The 23,231-nt window shown below is 41.0% G+C and overlaps 1 protein-coding gene across 2 annotated transcripts in view; it reads left to right on the forward strand.

Annotated features, from left to right (window-relative positions):
• ITIH5 (inter-alpha-trypsin inhibitor heavy chain 5) overlaps positions 1–23,231 on the forward strand; it is an 89,479-nt gene that overhangs the window by 19,471 nt on the left and 46,777 nt on the right. For both annotated transcript variants that reach the window (XM_036341632.1, XM_036341640.1), the window contains exons 3-5: positions 68–231; positions 1,140–1,241; positions 4,582–4,832. In XM_036341632.1, coding sequence (XP_036197525.1) covers positions 68–231; positions 1,140–1,241; positions 4,582–4,832 — 517 coding nt within the window. The remainder of the gene's footprint in view (positions 1–67; positions 232–1,139; positions 1,242–4,581; positions 4,833–23,231) is intronic.

Consider the following 23,231-nt stretch of genomic DNA (forward strand, 5'->3'; position numbering starts at 1 on the left):
CTTTCCCAAATGGCTGAATCATGGTTTCACACATCATTGAAAATACTGTGTGTTTTAATTCCAACAGAAAACCAAACCTTTGATGACAGAATTCTCGGTGAAGTCTACCATTATTTCTCGCTATGCCTTCACTGCGGTTTCCTGCAGAATGCTGAACAGAGCTTCTGAGGACCAAGAAATTGAGTTTCTGATGCAGATTCCAGCTGCAGCTTTCATCACCAACTTCACTATGTAGGTGACAGAGTCAGAGAGCCCGGAATGAAGATTTCTGTGTGGGGTGGACAGGGTGAGCCTGAGCTGATGTGTGGCCCACAGCCTTTGAGCTGTGAGCATTTATTTCTCAGCGGATGATACATGGGCCAGAAGGTTGATTCCCTTCTTCTTTCTCTCCCCCTTCCTTCTCTTCCTTCTCCCTTTCTCCCTCTCTCTCTTCCTTTCTTCCTCCTTTCCATGACCTCTTCTTTTCCTCTTTCTTTCTCTCCTTCCCTCCAACAAATGAGTACGCACTCTGGGCCAGGCCCTCTTCAAAGTGATTGTCCACATCTATGAAAGAGGTAGTGCTGCTCTGCACTAGAAATTTTATAATAATAATAAGTAAACAAATCAATACATGAGGTCATTTCAGACAGTAGCAAATGCTATAAAGAAGGCAAACAAAATTGAGAGGGGCTTGTTTAGGTAGGGAAGTCAGGGAGATGGCTCAGAAGAGGCAATGTTTAAGTTGAGATCTGAATGACAAGGTAGCATGAAACCTTGGCTATGTTAGATATAGTTTTTCTTTTCCCAGTGGATGGTAAAGATATGCAGAAGAGGGGAGGTGTTGGGTTTGAATTTTAGGCCTGGGCCTAAATTTCAGATTTATAGATTCACGTTGATGGATTATCATGGAAGTTTGTCTGAGCAGATCTTATTTCTTCCTGAAGAATCATAGAGGCACCTCGAGTTGTGTCTTAACATTTGTACCTGTTGACAATTGCCCTAGGATGAAACGAATGATTCAAGGGTAGTGCCCTGGTTTGGAATGCAGTTTTTGCATATCCAAGAGGCAAATAAAAATATTTTCTACTGTTGTCATGGTTATGAGATCCATGCATTTGTTGGAACTGCAAACTACTAACACAGCTGTCTCTTATTTTCAGGCTAGTTGGAGACACAGTGTATCAGGGGGAAATTACAGAGAGAGAAAAGAAAAATGGTGATAAGGTAAAAGAGGACAGGAATAAAACCACAGAAGATAATGGGTAAGTGCCGTTTAATTAACGAATTACAAATTCACTTTAGTAAATTTCAAATTTTCTACCTTTTTGCTTAGCCATCTTGATCTCTTTCTTCCTTCAAGAATTTATTTTCTAATTTATAATAATAATAATAATAATAATAATAATACACCTGGTTAACAGCATAATAAATAAGGATTTATAGTAAAAAAAAAAAAAGAATGGTTTAGCACTCCCCCTTCCTGGAAACATCCATTTCTACTGTTTCTGCAGGTGTTTTTTTTTTTTTTTTATCTCCATAACTCTAAATATTATGATGGTCTTGGTTTTTAAAAATTTCTTGATAAATATCAGATATTATTTGTTGAATCTATACTGTGAAATCATAGGATCTTAATGACAATGCTTCCATTCTCCTTCTGTGTTCCAAATTTTTACATTATTATTCCTTTTTCTTACATCCATTTTAGCAGTTATACCATCTTAGACTAGCCCTACAATCTCTGATAATATTCCCACTCTGGCATTTTATGTTACCTCTCTGTTTTCATTCCCAGCACCCATCTTTTCTTATCTAATAATTTACTTTTTCGTTGTCAGAGTTACTAACATTTAAATTCTAATCTGTCACAATATTTGTATTTTTTTTTATCTATAAACTGAATCTTAACATTGAAAACCCAGAAATAGCATTTACTTTTAATAATACATAAATAACATTAACTGTCGAGCCATCTAGTATACTAAGATTCTGTTTCCCTCTCTACCAGCCTGTTTGGAGAAAAGTGATCTTAGTATCTAGATAAAACATTGTGAACATGTAAGCTTGCATTTTGTTCATTAATAAAAGGATGTAGCTTTGAGAAAGCTTGTTCTCTAAATTCATAGACTGTCAGAAACTTTGCTGTTGGAAATCCTGCTAGTGAGAATGGAACATGTGAGTCATGGGTTCACTTTGATAATGAGAAGCAACCAAGGTCCACAGTTTCAGATAAGTCCATATTTATCTTAATTTTGTAGCTCCTCAGGACAAAGAACCTTGAGTTTGCTTCTCAGTTCAGGCAGATATTAAATGTCTTACACACAGCCCTGCTTTTCTTTGAGCTTCCAAACACTGCTTCATTTACCCACATTCCACCCTTCCCCCAATCCTATAATAACCCTGTGTCTTCCTTTGTTTCGAAAAATATTCCATGATGCTGCTGGTATGTAACCTCCCTTGCCATAGCAGTTTATTAAAACTTAACTTAAAAAGCAACACTTTTATTGAATTTATTGGGGTGATACGGGTTCACAGAATTGTACAGGTTTCAGGTGCACAATTCTATACCACACCATCTGTACACAGCATTGTGTGTTCACCACACCAAGTGGTCTTTATCAGGATTACCTTTTCTTTTTTTTTTTTAAATATTTTATTGATTTTTTATAGAGAGGAAGGGAGAGGGATAGAGAGCTAGAAACATTGATGAGAGAGAAGCATCAATCAGCTGCCTCCTGCACACCCCCTACTGGGGATGCGCCTACAACCGAGGTACATGCCCTTGACCGGAATCGAACCTGGGACCCTTCAGTCCGAAGGCCGATGCTCTATCCACTGAGCCAAACCAGTCAGAGCAGGATTACCTTTTCTTATAACTCACAAATTGTTCAGAATCATGCCACAGTTTAGTTGGATCACGACCTACACATTTCTGTTTTTTTCCTGGAGTTTCTAATTGATTTTCTGATGAGATAACATTTAATTTTGTCACAATTAACATCTAGCAAGACACATAACTCATTTGAAATGGTAAGTGAACAGTTGTGACCAAGCTTCTACAAACAGTGAACCCATGTCATTGTCAACAGCAACTGGAAGGCATCACTAATTGGGAGATACATCTTGATTTCTGAGCTGTTAAACATGACAGAATAGGTGTCTCCAGACCATGGAAGACTGTCACATAATATTTTCCTTGTCACATAACATTGACCTTGGGACACCTTTTTATATTTACCTGGGTTGGTTTCATTACTTCTTGTATTCCATAATATATTGATTTTCACCTCCACTTTGCTGAAGTGTATTCTTTAGTTACTTACTCGAAATGAGTGTGTGAAAGGCATACTTTCTGAGACCTTGATTAAAGTGTTGACTGTTTATGGAATTTAAGATTCAGAATAATTTACCAATGAACTTTGAAGACATTGCTCCAGTGCCTCACAACATCCAGTATTACTGATAATGCATTTAATGTGGTCGAATACCATTCCTTTTATTTGTTTCTCTATCTGATATTCTGGTATTTTACAATAAGTATCAGTCTTTTTTTTTTTTTTTTTTTCTCATTCTGATTAGCTTTCAACAGAAGTTTTCCATTTTTGTCTCTTCTCAGCTCTGGGAAAGAGGAGTGTAGGAAGCCCACCATCTTAGTCATTCATTCATTTATATGTAAACTTGGAGTTCTCCTCCCTGTACTTGGCCCCCTTCTCACTCTCACCTTGTGGTGTCCTGTTGAACCAGAAGCCGGAGTCTCTGAGATTCTGCAGATGGTGTGTTTCTCTACTTTGCTGCAGTCCCTTCCTGCAGTGTCTGAGCTGTAGAGTTCTTGGTCTACGGAATCCCCAGGTCTTCCAGAAATGATTTGAAATACCCACTGATGGTTGACCCTACCACCCTTATTTCTTTGGTTTGATCCTTACTCTTCCTGTTACGGTCAGTCTGCCATCTTGAATCAGAGAACTCACTCCATGTAATGAAAGCATTTAAAATGATTTGTATTTTTATATGCTTTGCAATACTTTACTTTTTACCCTTCCCTTAAGCATATTCATCACACCTTACCAAAATGTGAAAACCTTATAAGTTAGCTATTTTTTTGAAGACACGTACACAGATAACTTTTTAAAATATATATTTTTAAAATTGATTTCCGAGAGAGGAAGGGAGAGGAAGGAAGAGATAGAAACATCAATGAGAATCATTGATGGTCTGCCTCTTGCATGCCTGCTATTGGGGATCAAACCCAAAACCCCAGGCATATACCCTGACTGGGAATCAAACCATGACCTCCTGGTTCACAGGACAACGCTCAACCACTGAGCATGCTGGCCAGGCTAAATTAGCATCCCCTTTCCCCTTTAACCCCTTGGGAAAAGGCTCAGGAAGAGGGAGGAGAGTTCAGTAGTGTATGAATTCTCTACTCTTTAGTATCCTTTGGACCTTTGCAAACTTCTAGTACAAACCTTTACTCCTTCCTCACCCCCTGTGATAATTTTGACTTTTGATTTGTAAGGACTGCTACAGTTTGGCCTGTGCCCCAAGGTGACTTGAGGGAATCTGGCTTTCTCCGACCCTCTATCCCTTTTCTCTTGCATACAGGGAGAAGGGGACTGAAACGTTCAGAGCCTCCGTAGTCATTCCCAGCAAGGACAAAGCTGTCTTCCTCCTGAGTTATGAAGAGCTCTTGCAGAGACGGCTTGGGAAGTATGAGAACGTCATCAGTGTGCGACCCCAGCAACTGGTGGGGAGGCTGACAGTGGAAGTGAATATTCTGGAGAGTTCAGGCATCACGTCCCTGGAGGTGCTGCCTCTACACAACAGTAGGCAGAAGGGCAGCGGAAGGGCGGAAGGTGAGTGGTGCTTGCTGGACATGCGCAGATCTTCTGGAGTAACGCAGAGCTGGGCGTTGGCTTTAGAGAAATCTGTAAACCAGATGGCATCCCTTCAACAAAAGCTTTGAGTGTTTTGGAGAATCTAAACAAGTGCAACAAAACAAAGACAGTGTCCTGCACAATTTATTTTTTAAGCCAGCGTTTATTAAGAGATTTAAAAATGTTTAAATTATTTGACACAGTAATCTCACTTCTGGGAACTTAACCTAGGTGAAACACCTAAAATATTGGTATTGTCTTATGTATGAACCTGTTTGATAATTTGTAGTAGCAAAAACATTCTATCATCCTGAATGTTCAACCATACAGGCATAATAAGTAAAATATGGTTGTAAACATGATTCAGCATGTTACAGGGAAGAAAAGACACAATTGTAGATACACTATAATGTTAAATATGATAACTTTGTTAAATACAAATAAGACAAAAGACTAAGAAGTTATATAAAAAATCATTTTATACTAGGGGTGAGGGATTATAGGGTCATTTTCTAGAAATTTGTTTTAAAACTAATAATTTATATTAAATAATCACTTGTGTTTTATTCTATAACTAGAGGCCTGTTGCACAAAGAGATTTGTGCCATAGGCCTTCCTTTCCCCTGGCTGCTGGCACCGGTTTGCCTCCGGCACCCGGGGCCCAGGCCTTCGCTTTGGCCGAGTTCTGGCCGGAGCCAGCCCCAGAAACATCCGGCTTCGCTGCTCCGCTGGCCCTGGGTCCGTGAGGCCTCGCTGCTCCGCAGGCCCCGGAGACGTCAGGCCTCGCTGCTCTGCCAGCCCCAAGCGGTCAAGCTTCACTCCATCGCTTGGAGCCTACGTATGCAAATTAACCGCCATCTTTGTTGGTGGTTTAATTTGCATATCATGCTGATTAGCCAATGGGAGGCGTAGCGAAGGTATGGTCAATTACCATGTTTGTCTATTGTTAGATAGGATACTAGTAAGGCTTGGACAGATGGGTCCAAAAATTGCACCAGAGCCCTGGACAGAGTGGCTCAGTTGGTTGGGTGTTGTCCCATGCACTGAAAAGGTTGCTGGTTTGATTCCCAGTCCGTGCACATGCCCTGGTTTTGGGCTCAATCTCCAATAAGGGGTGTGCAGCTGATTAATGTTTTGCTCTCATATCAATGTTTCTCTCTCTTCTCTCTCTCTCTCTCTCTCAAATTTAATACAAAATATTTTTTTAAAAATATTTTTATTGATTTCAGAAAGGAAAAGAGAGGGAGAGAGAGATAGAAACATAAATGATGAGGCACTAGTTGGTTTAGCACAGTGGATAGAGCTTTGGCCTGCGGACCAAAGGGTCCAGGGTTTGATTCCGTTCAAGGGTGCCTTGGTTGCAGTCTCCTCCCCAGCCTGGGCCCTGGTCAGGGCATGTGCAGGAGGCAACCAATCGATGTGTTTCTTTCACATCGATGTTTCTCTCTGTCTTTCCCTCTCTCTTCTACTCTCCTTAAAAATTAATGCAAAAAATATCCTCAGATGAGTATTAACAAAAAAGAAAAGAAAAAAAGAAAGAAAGAAAGAAAGAAAAGAAATGTCAATGATGAGAAAGAATCATTGATCATCTGCCTCCTGCCCTCCCCCTACTGGGGATTGAGCCCACAACCAAAGTACATGGCCTTCACCGGAATCGGACCTGGGACCCTTCAGTCGGCAGGACAATGCTCTGTCCACCGAGCTAAACCTGCTAGGGCTCAATAAAAAATCTTTTTAAAAAATTGCACCAGAGTCAGAATGACAAGATCATTGTGGCATTGAGATCAGAGAAATTCTAAGTGATAAGTGAATATGCAGAATCTTAATTCAATCCCTTTGATTGCAAGGAAAGTGGCTCAAGAAGTCTTCCTGTGTAAGAATATTTAGGGATGAAATTGGAAGGAGGCTGGGCAAATGACTTGATAAGTGGACTAAATTTAACATAATGCAAAATAATCTGGAAACTACTTCTCCACATGAGAAGTAGTTTACTCTCAAACACTGGAATGTGTCCTGGTCTGTAGGGGACTCAGGTCTTTTGTTATATGTTGACTCCAAACATTGAGTTAGACTCTCTCAATTCAGATCTAAATGAAATTTTAAAATATTGTCAAGGTGTCTGACATTCAGAAATGGCATCAGATACAATACACTATTCTTATGTCATATAGGCGGCCATGTGTATGGTTAATGGATTCTAGTTGTTATTAACTATAACCTTGAAAAAAATTACCTGGGCCCTGTAAGATTCAGCTTGCACATCTGTAGATCAGGGGTGATAACTCTCTCATAGGGTCATTGGAATTGTTAGTGTGTGTGAAGTGCCTGGCCCAGAGTAAGAGCTTAATAATTGTCATTACCACCCTATCTAATAAAAGAGAAACATGGTAATTAGTGTACAACTGCTACCCTTCCCATTGGCTAATCAGGGCAATATGCAAATTAACTGCCAGCCAAGATGGCGGCCGGCAGCCAGGCAGCTGGAAGCGAACATGAGGCTTGCTTGCTTCAGTGATGGAGGACTCCAACGTTCCCCGCCTGCTGCTGCTGGCCTCTGAGCTGCAACTCTAAGCAACTATGTTACAAATATAGAAGCTAAAGAAAACCCCAGAAACCTGCTTTAGTCCACAGGGCTTCAGCCAGCAGGATCACAACATTGTTTCAAATTCAGAAGGTAAACAAAGACCAGAAACCTGCTTTCAGCAGTGGAGGCCTAAGAGCTAGAGCCAAGCCTCAAAGCTAAAGCTGGCCCAGAATAAAAAAAAAAAGAAAAAAAGGAGCGGTTGGGAGCTTCAGTCACCCGCCAGCTTGAAAACAGCCCTCAGCCCCTCACCCAGACTGGCCAGGCACCCCAGTGGGGACCCCCACCCTGAAGGGTGTGTGACCAGCTGCAAACAGCCATCATCCCCTCATCCAGGCTGGCCAGGCACCCCAGTGGGGACCCCCACCCTGATCCAGGACACCCTTCAGGGCAAACCAGCCAGCCTCACCCATGCACCAGGCCTCTATCCTATATAGTAAAAGGGTAATATGCCTCCCAGCACTGGTTTCAGCGGAGCCGAGAGGCCTCCTGGCACCGGGATCAGTGTGACAGGGGGCAGTGCCCAAACCCCCTGATGGCCCTGCGGCTCTGTGTGTGACAGGGTGCAGCACCCCAACCCCTCCACCCCCCTCGGGCCCTGCTCTGTGTGTGACGGGGTAGAGCCATAACCTCCCCATTGGCCCTGCCCTGAGTGTGACAGGGTGCAGCACCCCAAACCCCTGATCCGCCCAGATCTGTGTGTGACAGGGGGCGGTGCCCCAACTCCCCTATCAGCCCTACTCTGTGAGTGACAGGGGGAGCTCCCCAACCCCCTGATCGACCCTGCTCTGTGCGTGACAGGGTACAGAGCCCCAACCCCCCTGATGGGCCCTGCTCTGTGAGTGACAGGGGGCAGTGCCCCAACCCCCTGATTGGCCCTGCTCTTTGCATGACAGGGGGTGGCGCCGCAACCTCCCCATCGACCCTGCCTTGAGTGTGACAGGGGACGGTGCCCCAACCCCCCAATCAGCCCTACCCTGAGCGTGACTGAGGGTGGCATCACAATCTCCCGATCCGCCCTGCTCTGTGCATGACAGGGGCGGTGCCCCAACTCCCCAATCGGCCCTGCTCTGAGCCCGACCAGGGGCTGCACCTAGGGATTGGGCCTGCCCTCTGCCACCTGGGAGCAGGCCTAAGCCAGCAGGTCGTTAGCTCCCGAGGGGTCCCAGACTGCAAGAAGGCACAGGCCGGGCTGAGGGACCCCCCTCCCCCCTGAGTGCACAAATTTTTGTGCACTGGGCCTCTAGTTATTTTATATTTACTTATTTTCTTTGCAAATCTTACCATTTTATTAGCTCATAAGTGTGATTTTGAAGGCAGGCCTTTGTCTGATTAGATTTTATCTCCTTAAAATACCTTTTAGAGAGTAGACAGCTAAGTAAGTACCTGCAAATTAGAGAATAAAAGCAAATCTATCTATCTATCCATCTATCTCCTAGTAACAAAGAATGTTCTTAAATTTCATTGCATCCTAATCATAATTTACCGGGATTTTTTTAACGTACAACTGTGTGAAGGAGCTATGTTTCAATTCTTTGAGAGTTTGTAGGCTCCGAGAGGGCAGAGCAACTGTGCTGTGTGTCTGGGGTGAGTGCCCAGGACTCAATAGCTCTGTGTCCAGGCCCCCAGTAGGGGATTCTTAGGATCCTGCTACAGTGATGAGAAGTATGTGTGTTTTGTCTACTTTTCAGAATCACTGTGACTCATCAGAGATGTATGCAAGTGTGGTGTGTGCGTTATGTTTGGAGGGTATGAATCACAATTGTTGGCCTGAAAAGTTGCTTACTGTTTACACTCAGGGCCTGAGAGAATCTCAGAGGAATTTTTCCAGACCATTGATCTCTTGGGACCTGTTTATTTTTAAGAAAATTGTTTTCCTGGCACTTTGTAGCAGAGCAAATACTTTCCCCCCGGAGCATGGAGGTTTCACAGGCATTTACCCGGGCCAGGTGCAGAGGATGGGTTGCCTTTTTGCTCCTCATTCCCATCTTTCAGAGCTCAGCTGTTATTATTTCTGCAAAATGGCAGCCTCCGCAGGAGAGGCACAGATGTTGTGATTTTGTCTGGACACTTGCGTGTTTCCAAAAGAAATCCAGGGTAGAGATCAAACTAGGTTTCGCCTTGCACCAACATGAGCTGTCATTGCATGAATGTGGATCCAAGCCAGTACATTCCTCAGATGGAGCTGGTTGTGTTCAGAAGTCAGTCTTCTGGAATTTCTCTAAGCAAATCTCAGACAACTGGACCCATTTTCATCTTTAGGGAAGCAATTCTAGGTAAGGATTGCTATGTGCTAGAAGCTAGACTCAGCACTTTGCATATATCATTATCTCATTCAACCTTTATAACTACCCTCTTGGGGAGTTTTTGTAAAATACTGAGGGTGTGAGTTCAAATTCCCAGTCTCTCCCTAATTATGTAAAAATGCAATAAAAGGCTAAAAGCAATATCACCTATCTTTGCCTCAGTTTACTTTCCTGGTGTATCAGGATTGGGCCCATGGCTACTCTATCGTCAATGAATGGGCTCCTTCTCAATCTATAAGCTAATTCTGTGAGGTGTAATTTGGATGCAAAGTATTATATTTTCTGGATTATTAAAAAGTGTAACTCATGGTTCAGAATCTAAAAGATGACAAGCTAGTACAGTGAAAAGCAAGATTCCCCCTCCTATCCCCTTACTCCCTGCCTGTTCCTCTCTCCTAAAATATTTTGATGATTTATGGGCTCGATGGAAAGAGTATTTGAAATTCAGACATTCCTGGAACATACGTGGGCTGTGTTATCATCCGAAGGCATACTCCAGTATAGGTATTCCATCTGTGTGACTGGTTCAAGGCTGGTTATTTCACTCTCTATGTTAAAATATCAAACTTCCTATTGTTCCATGGCCCCCATGATTACAAATATTTTTTGACAGAAAATTTTCATTTGTGATGAAGTCCCTAAGAGATATGATTCAAATAAAATGATGTAAATAAAGAAATAAGGTACCTTGCCTGTTTTATTTCCTTTGGCTTTACCTCAGTGATTCTCAAACTAGGCTATACTTTTATAGTCACCTGGAGAAATTATAAAAAGAAAGGAATGCAGATGACTGGTTCCTACGTTAAACACTTGAATTAGAATTTGTTAGGGTGAGGCCTAGGTAGCTGTATTTTTGGGTGCGATAGTCTATGAATTTATATGAGAAACTAAGAATTTATATACAGTAGTTATATGAGGCCCTAGCTAGTTTGGCTCAGTGGATAGAACATCAACCTGCGGGACCCAGGTTCAGTTCTAGTCAAAGGCTCAATCCCCAGTAGGGGGCGTGCAGGAGGCAGCCGATCAGTGATTCTCTCTCATCATTGATGTTTCTATCTCTCTCTTCCTCTCTGAAATCAATAAAAATATTTTTAAAATATTTTTAACTATATATATATTTTAAATTGCTTTAAAAAAACTATATGAGTGATTTTAACATGTTAATTTACTTGTAAAGCTAAAGTAATGCTGAATATTTTTTTCTACCATTAACCAGAATAAAGAATATAAATATGTTCTTCATATTTTTTGCTTTTTAAAAGCAGTTTTATTAAGGTTCAGTTTTACATAGCTTAAAATGTACTCATTTTAGGTGTCCAATTTATTGATTTTTAGTTCACTTGTTGAGTTGTGCAACCATCACCACTTTAGAACAACCAATCCAACTTTAGAACATTTCTATCACCCACAAAGATCCTTGTCATCTATTTTCAGTCACTCCCTGTTCCCACCCAGCCCCAGGCAACCATTAATCTACTTTCTAACTCTAAAGATTTCAGGTAGCTCTATTTTTAAAAGCCCCCAGGTATTCTAATGCTCAGTAAATGTTGGAAACCTTAACTTGGACTTCCCAGCAGAATTTAGGGACATAAACTATGTCAGGATCTTGACCTACAGAAGCAGCTTTTAAATTAAAGAAGGTTATTTCTTTAGTTTCAGGAGTCATCAGAACACTCTGACTTTTGATCCTTCTTAAAATGTGTATCACTCCTCTTTTCTACCAACAGGTTTTTACTATTGGATACTGACCAACATAGAATTACTCAGACAGTTGATGGGAAGTAATTTTGTTCCATATGCAACTTCTGCTCATCAACATAGAAACTTGAGTTGGAAAAGTTCCAAAAAGCTATCCCAATGGGGCTAGTGCAATCTTTCTAACACAGTCTCAAGCTTATTAAACTAGGTATCCCATCCTCTCTTGGAAAAGACAAACATGATTATTCGGTGTATTTTTATGTCAGAGAGCTTCTCTACTTTCCACAGTTTCCACCACAGCTTCCTGAACCTGTGGGAATTGTTCTTCTGCTCTTCCCATTCTTTCCCCCACCACCTGTGGTGAAGATGCTCTTATCTCCCAAAGCCTAGCTTAATGTTTGTGTTCATCCTGGCTTTTCCACAGTCTGAATTCTTGTTTTCAGGAGTTATTTGGTGTTAGTTCCTACCCCTTTGTTTCCCGAGACTTTTCTTGGTACACTGACTTTGTTTCCAAGCCTCCCAGCTGAATTCCTAAGAAATCTCAACTTCTCATCTCTATCAAAACTGGCCGACCCATATGATGTTACCCTAATTTGACACTAAAAGGACACTTTAGTTTCAGGAATGAGGAAACTTTCAACTGTCTTCTTGTTTCATCATTGTCTGGTTAATCATTGAGGGATGCTCTACACTCAAGAACACAGAAGACAAAGAGTATCAACTTGGCTTTTAATTTAAAAATATTCTAAAAAGACAACCTATAGAATGTAGAAAAATTTGCAAATTGTATATCTGATAAAAGTCTAGTGTCCAGGATATATAAAAAATCTTTGCAACTCAAACACAAAAAATATAAACAACCCAATTAAAATATGGGCAAAGGAAGTGAATAGACATTTCTCCAAAATAGATATACAAATGGCTAACAAGCATATGAAAAGATATTCAAGACCATTAGTCATTAGGAAAATGCAAATCAAAAGCACAATGAAATACCACTTCACACTCACTAGGATGGCTAAAGTAGTAAAAAAAAGAAACAAAGGGAAATTAAGTTTTAACAAAAATGTGGAGAAACTGGGACTCTTGTACATTACTGGTGGTAATGTGAAATGGTGTAGCCACAATGGAAAACAGTTTGATGGTTCTTCAAAAAGTTAAACATAGATTTAGCATATGACCTAGCAATTTTTCTTAGTATATACGCAAAAGAATTAAAAACAGGTACTCAAATATGAATGGTCATAGTAACACTATTTACAATAGCCAGAAGGGACAAGCAGTCCAAATGTCCATCAGTAGATGAATGGATAAACAAATTGTAGTATATCCATACAATGGAATATTAGTCATCCATACAAAGCAATGAAAAGTCCACAGTGGATGAATCCATAGAGATGGACAGCAGATTGGTGATGGCCTGGGCCTGGGGAGAAAGCAATGGGGAATGAATGACTGCTTAATGGTTACAGAGTGTTCTTTGAGGGTGATGAATATGTTCTAGAACTGGATAGAGGTGGTGATTGCACGACATCATGAATGAACTAAATGGCACTTAATTGTACACTTTCTAATTTTATGTGATGTGAATTGTACCTCAAAAACATACAATGAGTAAACTATATTTTAGGTTGTTAGACTCCCATTTCTTCAAGTGCCCTGGAAGTAATGGTTTCTGTGCTCTTCAGCAGTTAACTATGTGTTCCTTTACATGCCTAGGAGGGCAAATAATAGGACTAGGTGGAACTCAACCTAGGGCTTGCTTTTTAGTCATATCATTCCTATGTAAGCTTCCTATAAAATGTGGACTTCAAGATGATCCTAAAGTCTGAGGAAGCTTAATTGGAAGAGAACCACTTGAAATACAGTTTCATTACCTCTTATTTTAAGATGAGGTTGGTGACACTGCAGCTGTCCTTGGGAATAGTTTGATGACCAGCCACAGGTCCTGCAAGATCAAGTCACCTTTCACTGGAGACTAACACAATGTCTTGTATTTCAGCAGATGACCAAGAAGGGGTCAAATGGAATCTGTTTTAAAATCTTATGTTTTCTTTGTTTGGTTGGTTAATCTCCTGACTCTTTCTTTTGTTGTGAAGGTCTTTTAGGATTGTATTCTAGGCACCTAGAATGGTGCATGCCATATAATGGGTGCTCACTAAGTATCTATAAAATGAACTTAGGAATAATAGATGTTGGCAAAGGAAAGGCTGGTAGGTTTTCTACTCTTTCCTAGTTTAAGTTGGTTAATGTTGCCAGATCTTGGTGTAGATCATAATTTGTTGTGGAGTGATTAGAAGACAGAATTTGGTTTCAGAAGACTGATCACAAAAATCTAGAGCTCATCTTCTTTGTCAGGATTGCTGGATAAACTCAATAGGATGCTCAGTTAAATTTGAAGTTCACATAAACAATGTGTCCCATGCAAGTATCTGTGACATATTTATACTTTAAAAAAAAGTCAGCCACTGTTTATCTGAAATTCAAATTTAACTGGGCATCCTGTCTTTTTATTTGCTAAATTTGGCATCTTTGCCCTATTAAAGGGCTGAATTATGACTAATTGTCACCCTAGTTCCAATTCCCTGTTGCTCTGTGTTCTCCCCCGGATCCAGTGTCCACCCTGAAGCTGGAAGGGCATGGCCCTGTTTGGCCTCTGTACCTTTGCCAGAAAACAATCTGGTTGTTATGTGAGGGTTTCCAGCATTGTTCAGTGCAGAAATTATTCAGGTATGAATCATTTGGCTCCATAGATGGCTTTGTTTGGTTTGGTTTTTAATACTGACATGAGAACACATTTTGTCTTCTTTGTTCTGACATTGGCTGTAGTTCAGGCAGGGCCAGCTATAAGCAGAACGGCTCAGAGAGACCCAGGGGGTTGTCCTTCTCCCTTTAACTTGACATTGGTGCGCAACCTACTCATCTATGGAAGACCTATTTTTGTTGCTGTCTTAGTTTGACGTGTGAGGTGGGATGTTGTCTGGGCATATGGCACTGTCCACCATAGCTGTGGCTGGAACCAGAGGTGGGTCCAGGGCATGTGACATGAGTTACCTAGAGCATCTACCACATTCACCAAAACAATTTCAAGATGATCCCTTCAGGAGCTCTTCTATTCACTCGTCCAACTACATGCCAATGTGTTAAGTCATCCCCATGTTACATGTTCAACAAGCTTGCCTTGAGTTCTCACCATGTTCGTGGCGCTGTGCTAGATGCTTGAAACCTAAAAGTAACAAAGATGTTCTCACTGTACTTGAAAAACTTAGAGTTGGCAATTTTAAAAATTAAAAAAGTTTTAAATTGTGGTATAAAACACATAACATTAAATTTCTTTTTTAAAAAATATATTTTATTGATTTTTTACAGAGAGGAAGGGAGAGGGATAGAGAGTTAGAAACATAGATGAGAGAGAAACATCGACCAGGTGCCTCTTGCACACCCCCCCACTGGGGATGTGCCTGCAACCAAGGTACATGCCCTTGACTGGAATCGAACCCGGGACCCTTCAGTCCGCAGGCTGATACTCTATCCACTGAGGCAAACCAGTCAGGGCAACATTAAATTTCTTTTAAAAATATTTTTATTTAAAAAATTAAATTGCAGTTTATATTCAATATTATTTTGTATTAGTTTCAGGTGTACAGCATAGTGGTAATCAACCATATACTTTACAAAGTGTTCCTCTTGGTATTTCCAGTACCCAGTGGGCGCCATACATAGTTATTACAGTATTATTGACTATATTTCCCCATGCTGTACTTCATATAAGTAGAGTTACATAGTGTTTGTCTTTTTTTGAATGACTTATTTCACTTAGCACAATTTCCTCAAGGTTTATGACAGAATTTTCTTCCTTTTCATGGCTGAATAACATTCCATGGTATGTACGGACCTAATTTTGTTCATCCACTTCTCTGTTGAAGGACATCTGGGTTGCTTCCACTTCTTTTTTTTTTTTTTTTTTTAATTAAATCTTTATTGTTCAGATTATTACATTTGTTCCTCTTTTTTTTCCCCCCATAACTCCCCTCCTCCCAGTTCCCGCCCCACCCTCCGCCCTCACTCCCCACCCACTGTCCTCATCCATAGGTGCACGATTTTTGTCCAGTCTCTTCCCGCATCTCCCACACCCCTTTCCCCCCCAAGAATAGTCAGTCTATTCCCTTTCTATGTCCCTGATTCTATTATGATCACCAGATTATTTATTCACTTGATTCTTAGATTCACTTGTTGATAGATGCATATTTGTTGTTCATAATTTGTATCTTTACCTTTTTCTTCCTCTTCCTCTTCTTAAAGGATACCTTTCAGCATTTCATATAATCCTGGTTTGGTGGTGATGAACTCCTTTAGCTTTTCCTTATCTGTGAAGCTCTTTATCTGACCTTCAATTCTGAATGATAGCTTTGCTGGATAAAGTAATCTTGGTTGTAGGTTCTTGGTATTCATCACTTTGAATATTTCTTGCCACTCCCTTCTGGCCTGCAAAGTTTCTGTTGAGAAATCAGCTGACAGTCGTATGGGTATTCCCTTGTAGGTAACTGAGTTTCTTTCTCTTGCTGTTTTTAAGATTCTCTCTCTGTCTTTTGCTCTTGGCATTTTAATTATGATGTGTCTTGGTGTGGTCCTCTTTGGATTCCTTTTGTTTGGGGTTCTCCGCGCTTCTTGGACCTGTAAGTCCATTTCTTTCACCAGGTGGGGGAAGTTTTCTGTCATGATTTCTTCAAATAGGTTTTCAATATCTTGCTCTCTCTCATCTTCTGGCACCCCTATAATTCTGATGTTGGTACGCTTGAAGCTGTCCCAGAGGCTCCTTACACTATGCTCGCATTTTTGGATTCTTTTTTCATTTTGCTTTTCCAGTTGGGTGTTTTTTGCTTCCTCGCATTTCAAATCATTGACTTGATTCTTGCGCTCCTCTGGTCTGCTGTCGGGAGTCTGTATAATATTCGTTATTTCAGTCCGTGTATGCTTAATTTCTAGTTGGTTCCCCAATATAAGATCGAGGGTCTTATTAGTTTTCTTGTAGATCTCATTAAGTTTATCGGCGGCTTCTAAACAGTTCTTGAGAGACCTTAAAAGTGTGGTTCTGAACTCTATATCTTCCATTGACAATTTTGTCCTGTTTCTTTGTCTCCGAATTTTGTTATGCTTTCTTGGTGCACCTCCTAGTGGTCTTTGTTCGCAGTCTTATAGTTAAATCTTGATTGTTGTAGCTAATTCCAGGGAGGGTTTGACCTCCAGGCCAAGTGGCTATGAGAATCAGCTGTGTCAGCAGTGAGAGAACTTCTGTCCTCTAGGGAGGTGCTAATCTGGCGTTTGCCTGAGGCTATCCGGCAAAAGCCTCTGTGCAGGGCTTGGGCGGGGCGGGTCGCACAGGATCAACAGGGTGGGCCGGAGAGAGCAGTTATGGCGGCTCTCAGTCCTGTCCCCAGGGGCTCTGCCTCTCTGAGTCCCAGCACCCGCTGCAAAGCTCAGAGAGAAAGCTGCACTCGCTCTGACTGAAGCCAGACAGTCCCGCTTCTCCCGTTTGAGTCTGGGTCCCTAAAGACTCGCCCGTATCTGGAGCTCAGAGTCTGCGACTCCCTCCCGATTGAAAACGCCAACCGCGCCCTCCGCCGCCAGCCCGCTCCGCGCACTCCGCACCTCAGAATTTGACTTCAGCACTGCGCCTCCTCTGAGTGTCCGTATGCGTTTCTCTTTCCTCCTAGTTGTAGGACTTCCACTCAGCCAGCGTTCCTGTGGTTCTGGGTGATGTCCCTTCCGTTTTTTGGTTTCACTTTTGAAGTAGTTGTTCAAAGCAGCAAACTCCGGCGTTAACCTATGCCGCCATCTTGGTTCTCCCGCTTCCACTTCTTGACTATTGTAAATAGTGCTACTATGAACAGGGTGTTCACAGGATTTTTGAAATTTTAATTTTATTTGGTATATGACCAAAAAGTGGAATTGGTGGATCACATGATAATTATATTTTTACTTTTTTGAGGAATTGCTATATTGTTTTCCGTATTGCTATAACATTTTACATTTGCAACAGTGCACAAGGTTTCTAATTTTTCCATATCCTCACCAACCACTTTTTATTTTCATGTGTGTTTTTATTTCATGTGTGTTTTTCATGTGTGTTTTATTTTAATCCTCACCTGAGGATATTTTTCCATTGATTTTTTTTAAATATATATTTTATTGATTTTTTACAGAGAGGAAGGGAGTGGGATAGAGAGTTAGAAACATCAATGAGAGAGAAACATCGATCAGCTGCCTCCTGCACACTCCCCACACTGGGGATGTGCCCGCAACCAAGGTACATGCCCTTGACCGGAATCAAACCTGGGACCCTTCAGTCTGCAGGCTGACGCTCTATCCACTGAGCCAAACCAGTTAGGGCTTTCCATTGATTTTTTTTTTTTTTTTAGAGATAGTGGAAGAGAGAGGAAAAGACACAGAGAAATATCAATGTGAGAGGAATACATCGATTGGTTGCCTCCAGTATGTGCTCTGACCAGGGCCCGGGCCAGGAAGGAGCCTGCAATGGAGGTACATGCCCTTGACTGGAATCGAATCTGAGACTCTTCAGTCTGTAGGCCAATGCTCTACCCACTGAGCTACACCAGATAGCTCATGTGTTTTTTTTTTTAATAGTAGCCATCCTAATGGGCATATAGAATCAGAAATTTTGAATAATAAAAAGAAATTCCTCTGTAAGGTTGAATCTATAAAATGACACCCAGGTTTTCTAAATTATTGGGCCATGTTTTGCCTACATGCACAAGGACAATCTAGAGGAATTTAACAGAAATATCTCAATCTTATACTCCTTTGCTGCTCTAGCACTGCTCTTGGTGGACCTCCATTCAGTTCAGTTTCATGTACTCAAAGCAGCAGTTTCAAGTATTTGAGGTCTTTGACGGACACAAAATGATATTGGGCAGGGATAATGGGTGTTTTTAGGGGTTAACTGCTTTTAGAATGTGTGAAGTAGTTGCATTTTTGTTTGTTTGTTTGTTTTCAGGCATAGTTCTCTGAGGAAGTTAATCAAATAGGGAACACAGACTTAGTGATGTATTATTTTAGGGAAAAGGAGCATTGTATAAGTAGTAAAGAAAACTAATTTTCTAAGAAAGCTGGGCAAACACCACTTAACTATAAAGTGATAAAATTGAATTTGAACTCTTTCAGCTATAAATTTACATTATTATTCAATGCTATATGCTGCTGCTGTATCTATACAATGCTATTTTCCTAAAGGATGTAAGATACCAAATATCAGGATAGGGGAGAAACCCCCCTTCCAATAAGAAAACTATCCTATATAATAAAGAGGTATTATGCAAATTGACTATTACACCCTCACACAATATGGCTTCTCCAGTGTGGACACAGGATGGCTACCACAAGATGGCTGGCAGGGAAGGGCAGTTGTGGGCAATTGGGCCAGCAAGGGAGGGCAATTAGGGGCAACCAGGCCTGCAGAGGAGGGAAGTTGGGGACAGCTGGGCCTGCAGGGGAGGGAGGGCAATTGGGGGTGACCAGGCCTGCAGGGGAGGGCAGTTGGGGACAATCGGGCTGGCAGGGGAGTGCTTAGGGGGTGATCAGGCTGGCAGGCAGGTGATCGGGCGTAAACCAGCAGTCGTACATCCCCTTAGGGGTCCCAGATTGGAAAGTGTGCAGGCTGGGCTGAGGGACACCCCCCAGTGCACAAATTTCATGCACCAGGCCTCTAGTGTATATAATAAAGGACTTATGAAGGTATTTAACCAAATTCTCTTTCTCACCTTCATTGTCTCAACTTTATCATTTTCTTTTTCCTGAAACCTAGCTAGTATTTTATTTTAATTGAGGTATAAGGACATATAACATTATATTAGTTTCAGGTGTACAGCATAATTACTTGATATTTGTATAGATTGCAAAATGGTTACCACAGTAAGTCTAGTTAAGATCCATCACCACATATTTGACTGAGCAAACCCAAAAATAAAGACTAAGCTAGAGACAGAGCAAGGCAAGAAGTAAACCAATTTGCATTGCAGAAGTCCCTAAAGTCTCAAGAATTTTGGCACCAGACATCTCAACAAGTGAACTTAAATATGGTGCTACCGCCAAGAAGTGGAAAGTTTGTTTATCCAGTAACCACAGCTTCTTAGCTGGCAGGGGGCTGGAGGCTTCTTCTCTATGGAGGGCAAACTGGGTTACCCAGAAGAGACCTGAGAAGTTCTCGTCTACATCTAATTTGCTAAGGGTTTTAGCATGACTAGTTATGAATGTTACCAAATGCTTTGTATTGTTCCTACTGAAATTATCATATGCTTTTTCTTCTTTGGTTTCTTAAGTGATTTGTTGAGTTAATTTTCTAGTATTAAAACATCATTGTATTATTAGAATAACCTCCAAAAGGTCATGATGAATGACCTTTTTAATATTCTGCTGAGTTTGCTAATATTGTGCTTAGAGTATCTACATATATGTTCATGAACAAGATTGCTTTTTTAGATGTGGGTCCTTAGAATTTATTGGAGAGTATCCCTCTTTCTATTCTCTGGATGATTGTATAAGAGAAGGCAATTACATTCTGGTCTTCATGCTTTGGTTGTGAGAACATTTTTCATTGCTGATTAAATGTATTTAATGATTTAAAAAAGAAAAAATCCATCACCACACATTGTTACAGAATTTTATTTTCTTGTGATGAGAACTTTTTAAAAAATATATCTTTATTGATTTCAGAGAGGAAGGGAGAGGGAGAGATAGAAACATCAATGATGAGAGAGAATCATTGATTGGCTGCCTCCTGCACACCCCCTACTGGGGATTGAGCCCACAACCCAGGCATGTGCCCTTGACCAGAATTGAACCTGGGACCCTTCAGTCTGCAGGCTGATACTCTATCCACTGAGCAAAACCAGCTAGGGATGATGAGACCTTTTAATATTACTTTCTTAGCAACTTTCAAATATGCAATACAGTATTGTTAACTATAATCACCATGCCCATTACTTTTTAAAAATACTTTGTTGATTTGCTTGAATCGTGTCTTTATTGCTACCATCAAAGGGTAGTTGCCCAATTATTCACAGTATTTTTGACAGCCTTATATTTAAGAAATAAATATAATAAATATGGCCCCCTGGAGCCCATAGATAATTTAGCCTCTTTTCCAAGGGGAAATGAGCAGGCAGTGTTTGTTTGGAAATCCTTTTGTAAAATATCCAGGTGTTGGCTGCTTTTCTCCAACTGTAGGCAACCCCAAGGCCCACAGGAAACAGAGGCCAGGAAATCCCTCTGTCAGTTGACCCAAAGGGGCGTAGCTTCCAGCTGACGTCCTTGTGTGTGGTTCTTTGCTCCTAAATACTGTCACCTTTAGACATGTTACACAGCAGTTGGCTTCCTTTTATCCCCATGTGGTTGTCTAGGAAGAGAATGTTTACTTGTGAATAAAATCCATATTCCAAGACAAAGCTAAGGACATGCATTTTTGTTCTCTTCATTTACACAAAATGTATGAAGTGCTTTGTCATTAAAAGATAGAATCGACAGGAGGAATGTTTAATAACAGTTGTACACAAGCTTCTTAACCTTGTGTTGACTTCTCAGAGAATCTGGTGAAAGCTATGGATTCTCTCTCCAGGAAAAATAAACATGTATATGCTTGTTCATGCAAAGTTCTGCATTTAATTTCAGGAAGCTTCTAACTGCATTATATTTTATAAGGATTGTTCTCTACATAAACATTCTTAAATGCCTGTTATGAATGTTTATTATGATGTGACTTTTTCCCCCTCCAAGTAATGATTATTTGTTTTTACTAAGCTCTCAGGGGTGTAACGAAGCTTATTATGGCAAAATGTAAATTGTATGTAATCAAAGAATATTTTAAACTCATTCACTACCTTTCAACCTAGACAGAGAAAACAAGAAGCTGCTTCTGAAGGGGAAAAGTCTGGAGGCTAGTACGTGGTCAGCACCTACCATGCACCATGTGCTAAGCTCAGTTCCTTATATATGTGATCTCACAATTCTGACAGTGATTCTATGACATGGTTTACTCCAATTTGACAGTTGTGGAACTGAGGCTTAGAGATATTAAGTCAGTCATTTTGAGTCTGTCACACTCTAGAGCAGCCATGGGCAAACTACGGCCCGCGGGCCGGATCCGGCCCGTTTGAAATGAATAAAACTAAAAAAAAAAAAGATCGTACCCTTTTATGTAATGATGTTTACTTTGAATTTATATTAGTTCACACAAACACTCCATCCATGCTTTTGTTCCGGCCCTCCGGTCCAGTTTAAGAACCCATTGTGGCCCTCGAGTCAAAAAGTTTGCCCACCCCTGCTCTAGAGTGTACTTTCTTCAGTATTATGTGGCTTCTAAAATAAGACCTATTTCTTATTCAAAAATATGGGGCTTCAGACAGGAAGAGAGCATCATGGGGATGCTGATGACCTGAGAAGCAGGGAAGAATATGTGGAGAAAAAGCCGTTAGTGAATCTCACTGAGGACACACCAGGGGCAGTTGCATGCCACTGGAGGTCGCCTTGCACAAGACCGATGCCTGGATTAAAATAGGAAGATGACATTAAAAGACAGCCTCCTTCAATTCAGAGCATGTGCCACACTCCTGACCCTAACCAAGGGGCGTGAAGGAGAGAAAACCAACATGAAGAAAAGATGTGGGTTGTTATTAGCGAAGTAGCCAGATTCTCACTCTTTTGATCTGTTCCCAACCTCACACCCTTCATTATCTTCAGAACATATCCCGTGACTGCTGAGGGCCCTGCTAATAAGACTCATTGTGCCTATGAACTATTTTGTGAGGGGCAACAGCATGAGTCCAATTCACAGTAAGGAAAAGCTGAATAGTCTTATTCTGCTTTGAGATTTTGGTCATTAACCTCATTGGTTAAAAGATTTATTTCCTCCTCTAATAAGAAGAGGATTCTTTTTTTCTAGAGAGATTACTCTGGAATATTTTCCAGGTAACTTTTGTTGGAGGGGGATAGTGAGTGGAAAATTCACTGGTCACATTGACTGGTACTTAATGGGTGGAAATCAGCCTCAGGAGCTAAACCTCTCGGTGAGTGACCGAACTGTGAATCAACCCACAATTTGGGCATATAAAATGAGCCCATTTAGAGGAATCTCATGAATTTTCATCATGAACTAGCAAACATCAGAGGTCAATAGGAAACCAAAATAATAATACACTCTCTTTTTTCATGGCTTATATCAAAGAGCCTAGTCAAATGAATTATGAAGAGAGAAATTATATTTTTTAATACTCAATGCTTTTATTCAACCATGAATGGTATTAATTCAGGGTGGTTGTAAAGAGCATACCAATGAGAGAGATTTGAAACAAGAAAAAGTAGGTACATGCTGACAGCATAAAGAATCAGATCTAATTGCAGAAATGTACAATGTCAGTGCCACACAATTACATACATCAAAAGCACGTGACCATGTTTCTGTGCAGGAACCAGAACCAGCTGCTAAAATACATCTTTCTGGGTCCCACCTCCAGAGTTTCAGATTCAGAATTTCTAGGTGGGCCCAAGAATTTGTATTTCTGGCAAGTTCCCAGGTGACACTGATGCTGCTGGTCCAAGACCACATACTTAGAACTGCTTGGCACCATCCCTGCAGGCGACTGAGTCACCCAGGGTTGGCTCCGAATACTTCTAAACAGATGAGTTGGGATAGTGACCTCTGCCAACAGGACATCGTACTTAGAGCTTTTACTGATACTGCACAAAAGTGCTTCTGGGTTCTGCCAGCTGGAATTACTCTGA

This window comes from Myotis myotis, unplaced genomic scaffold (genome assembly GCF_014108235.1).
Source record: "Myotis myotis isolate mMyoMyo1 unplaced genomic scaffold, mMyoMyo1.p scaffold_m19_p_1, whole genome shotgun sequence".
Lineage (NCBI taxonomy): Eukaryota > Metazoa > Chordata > Mammalia > Chiroptera > Vespertilionidae > Myotis > Myotis myotis.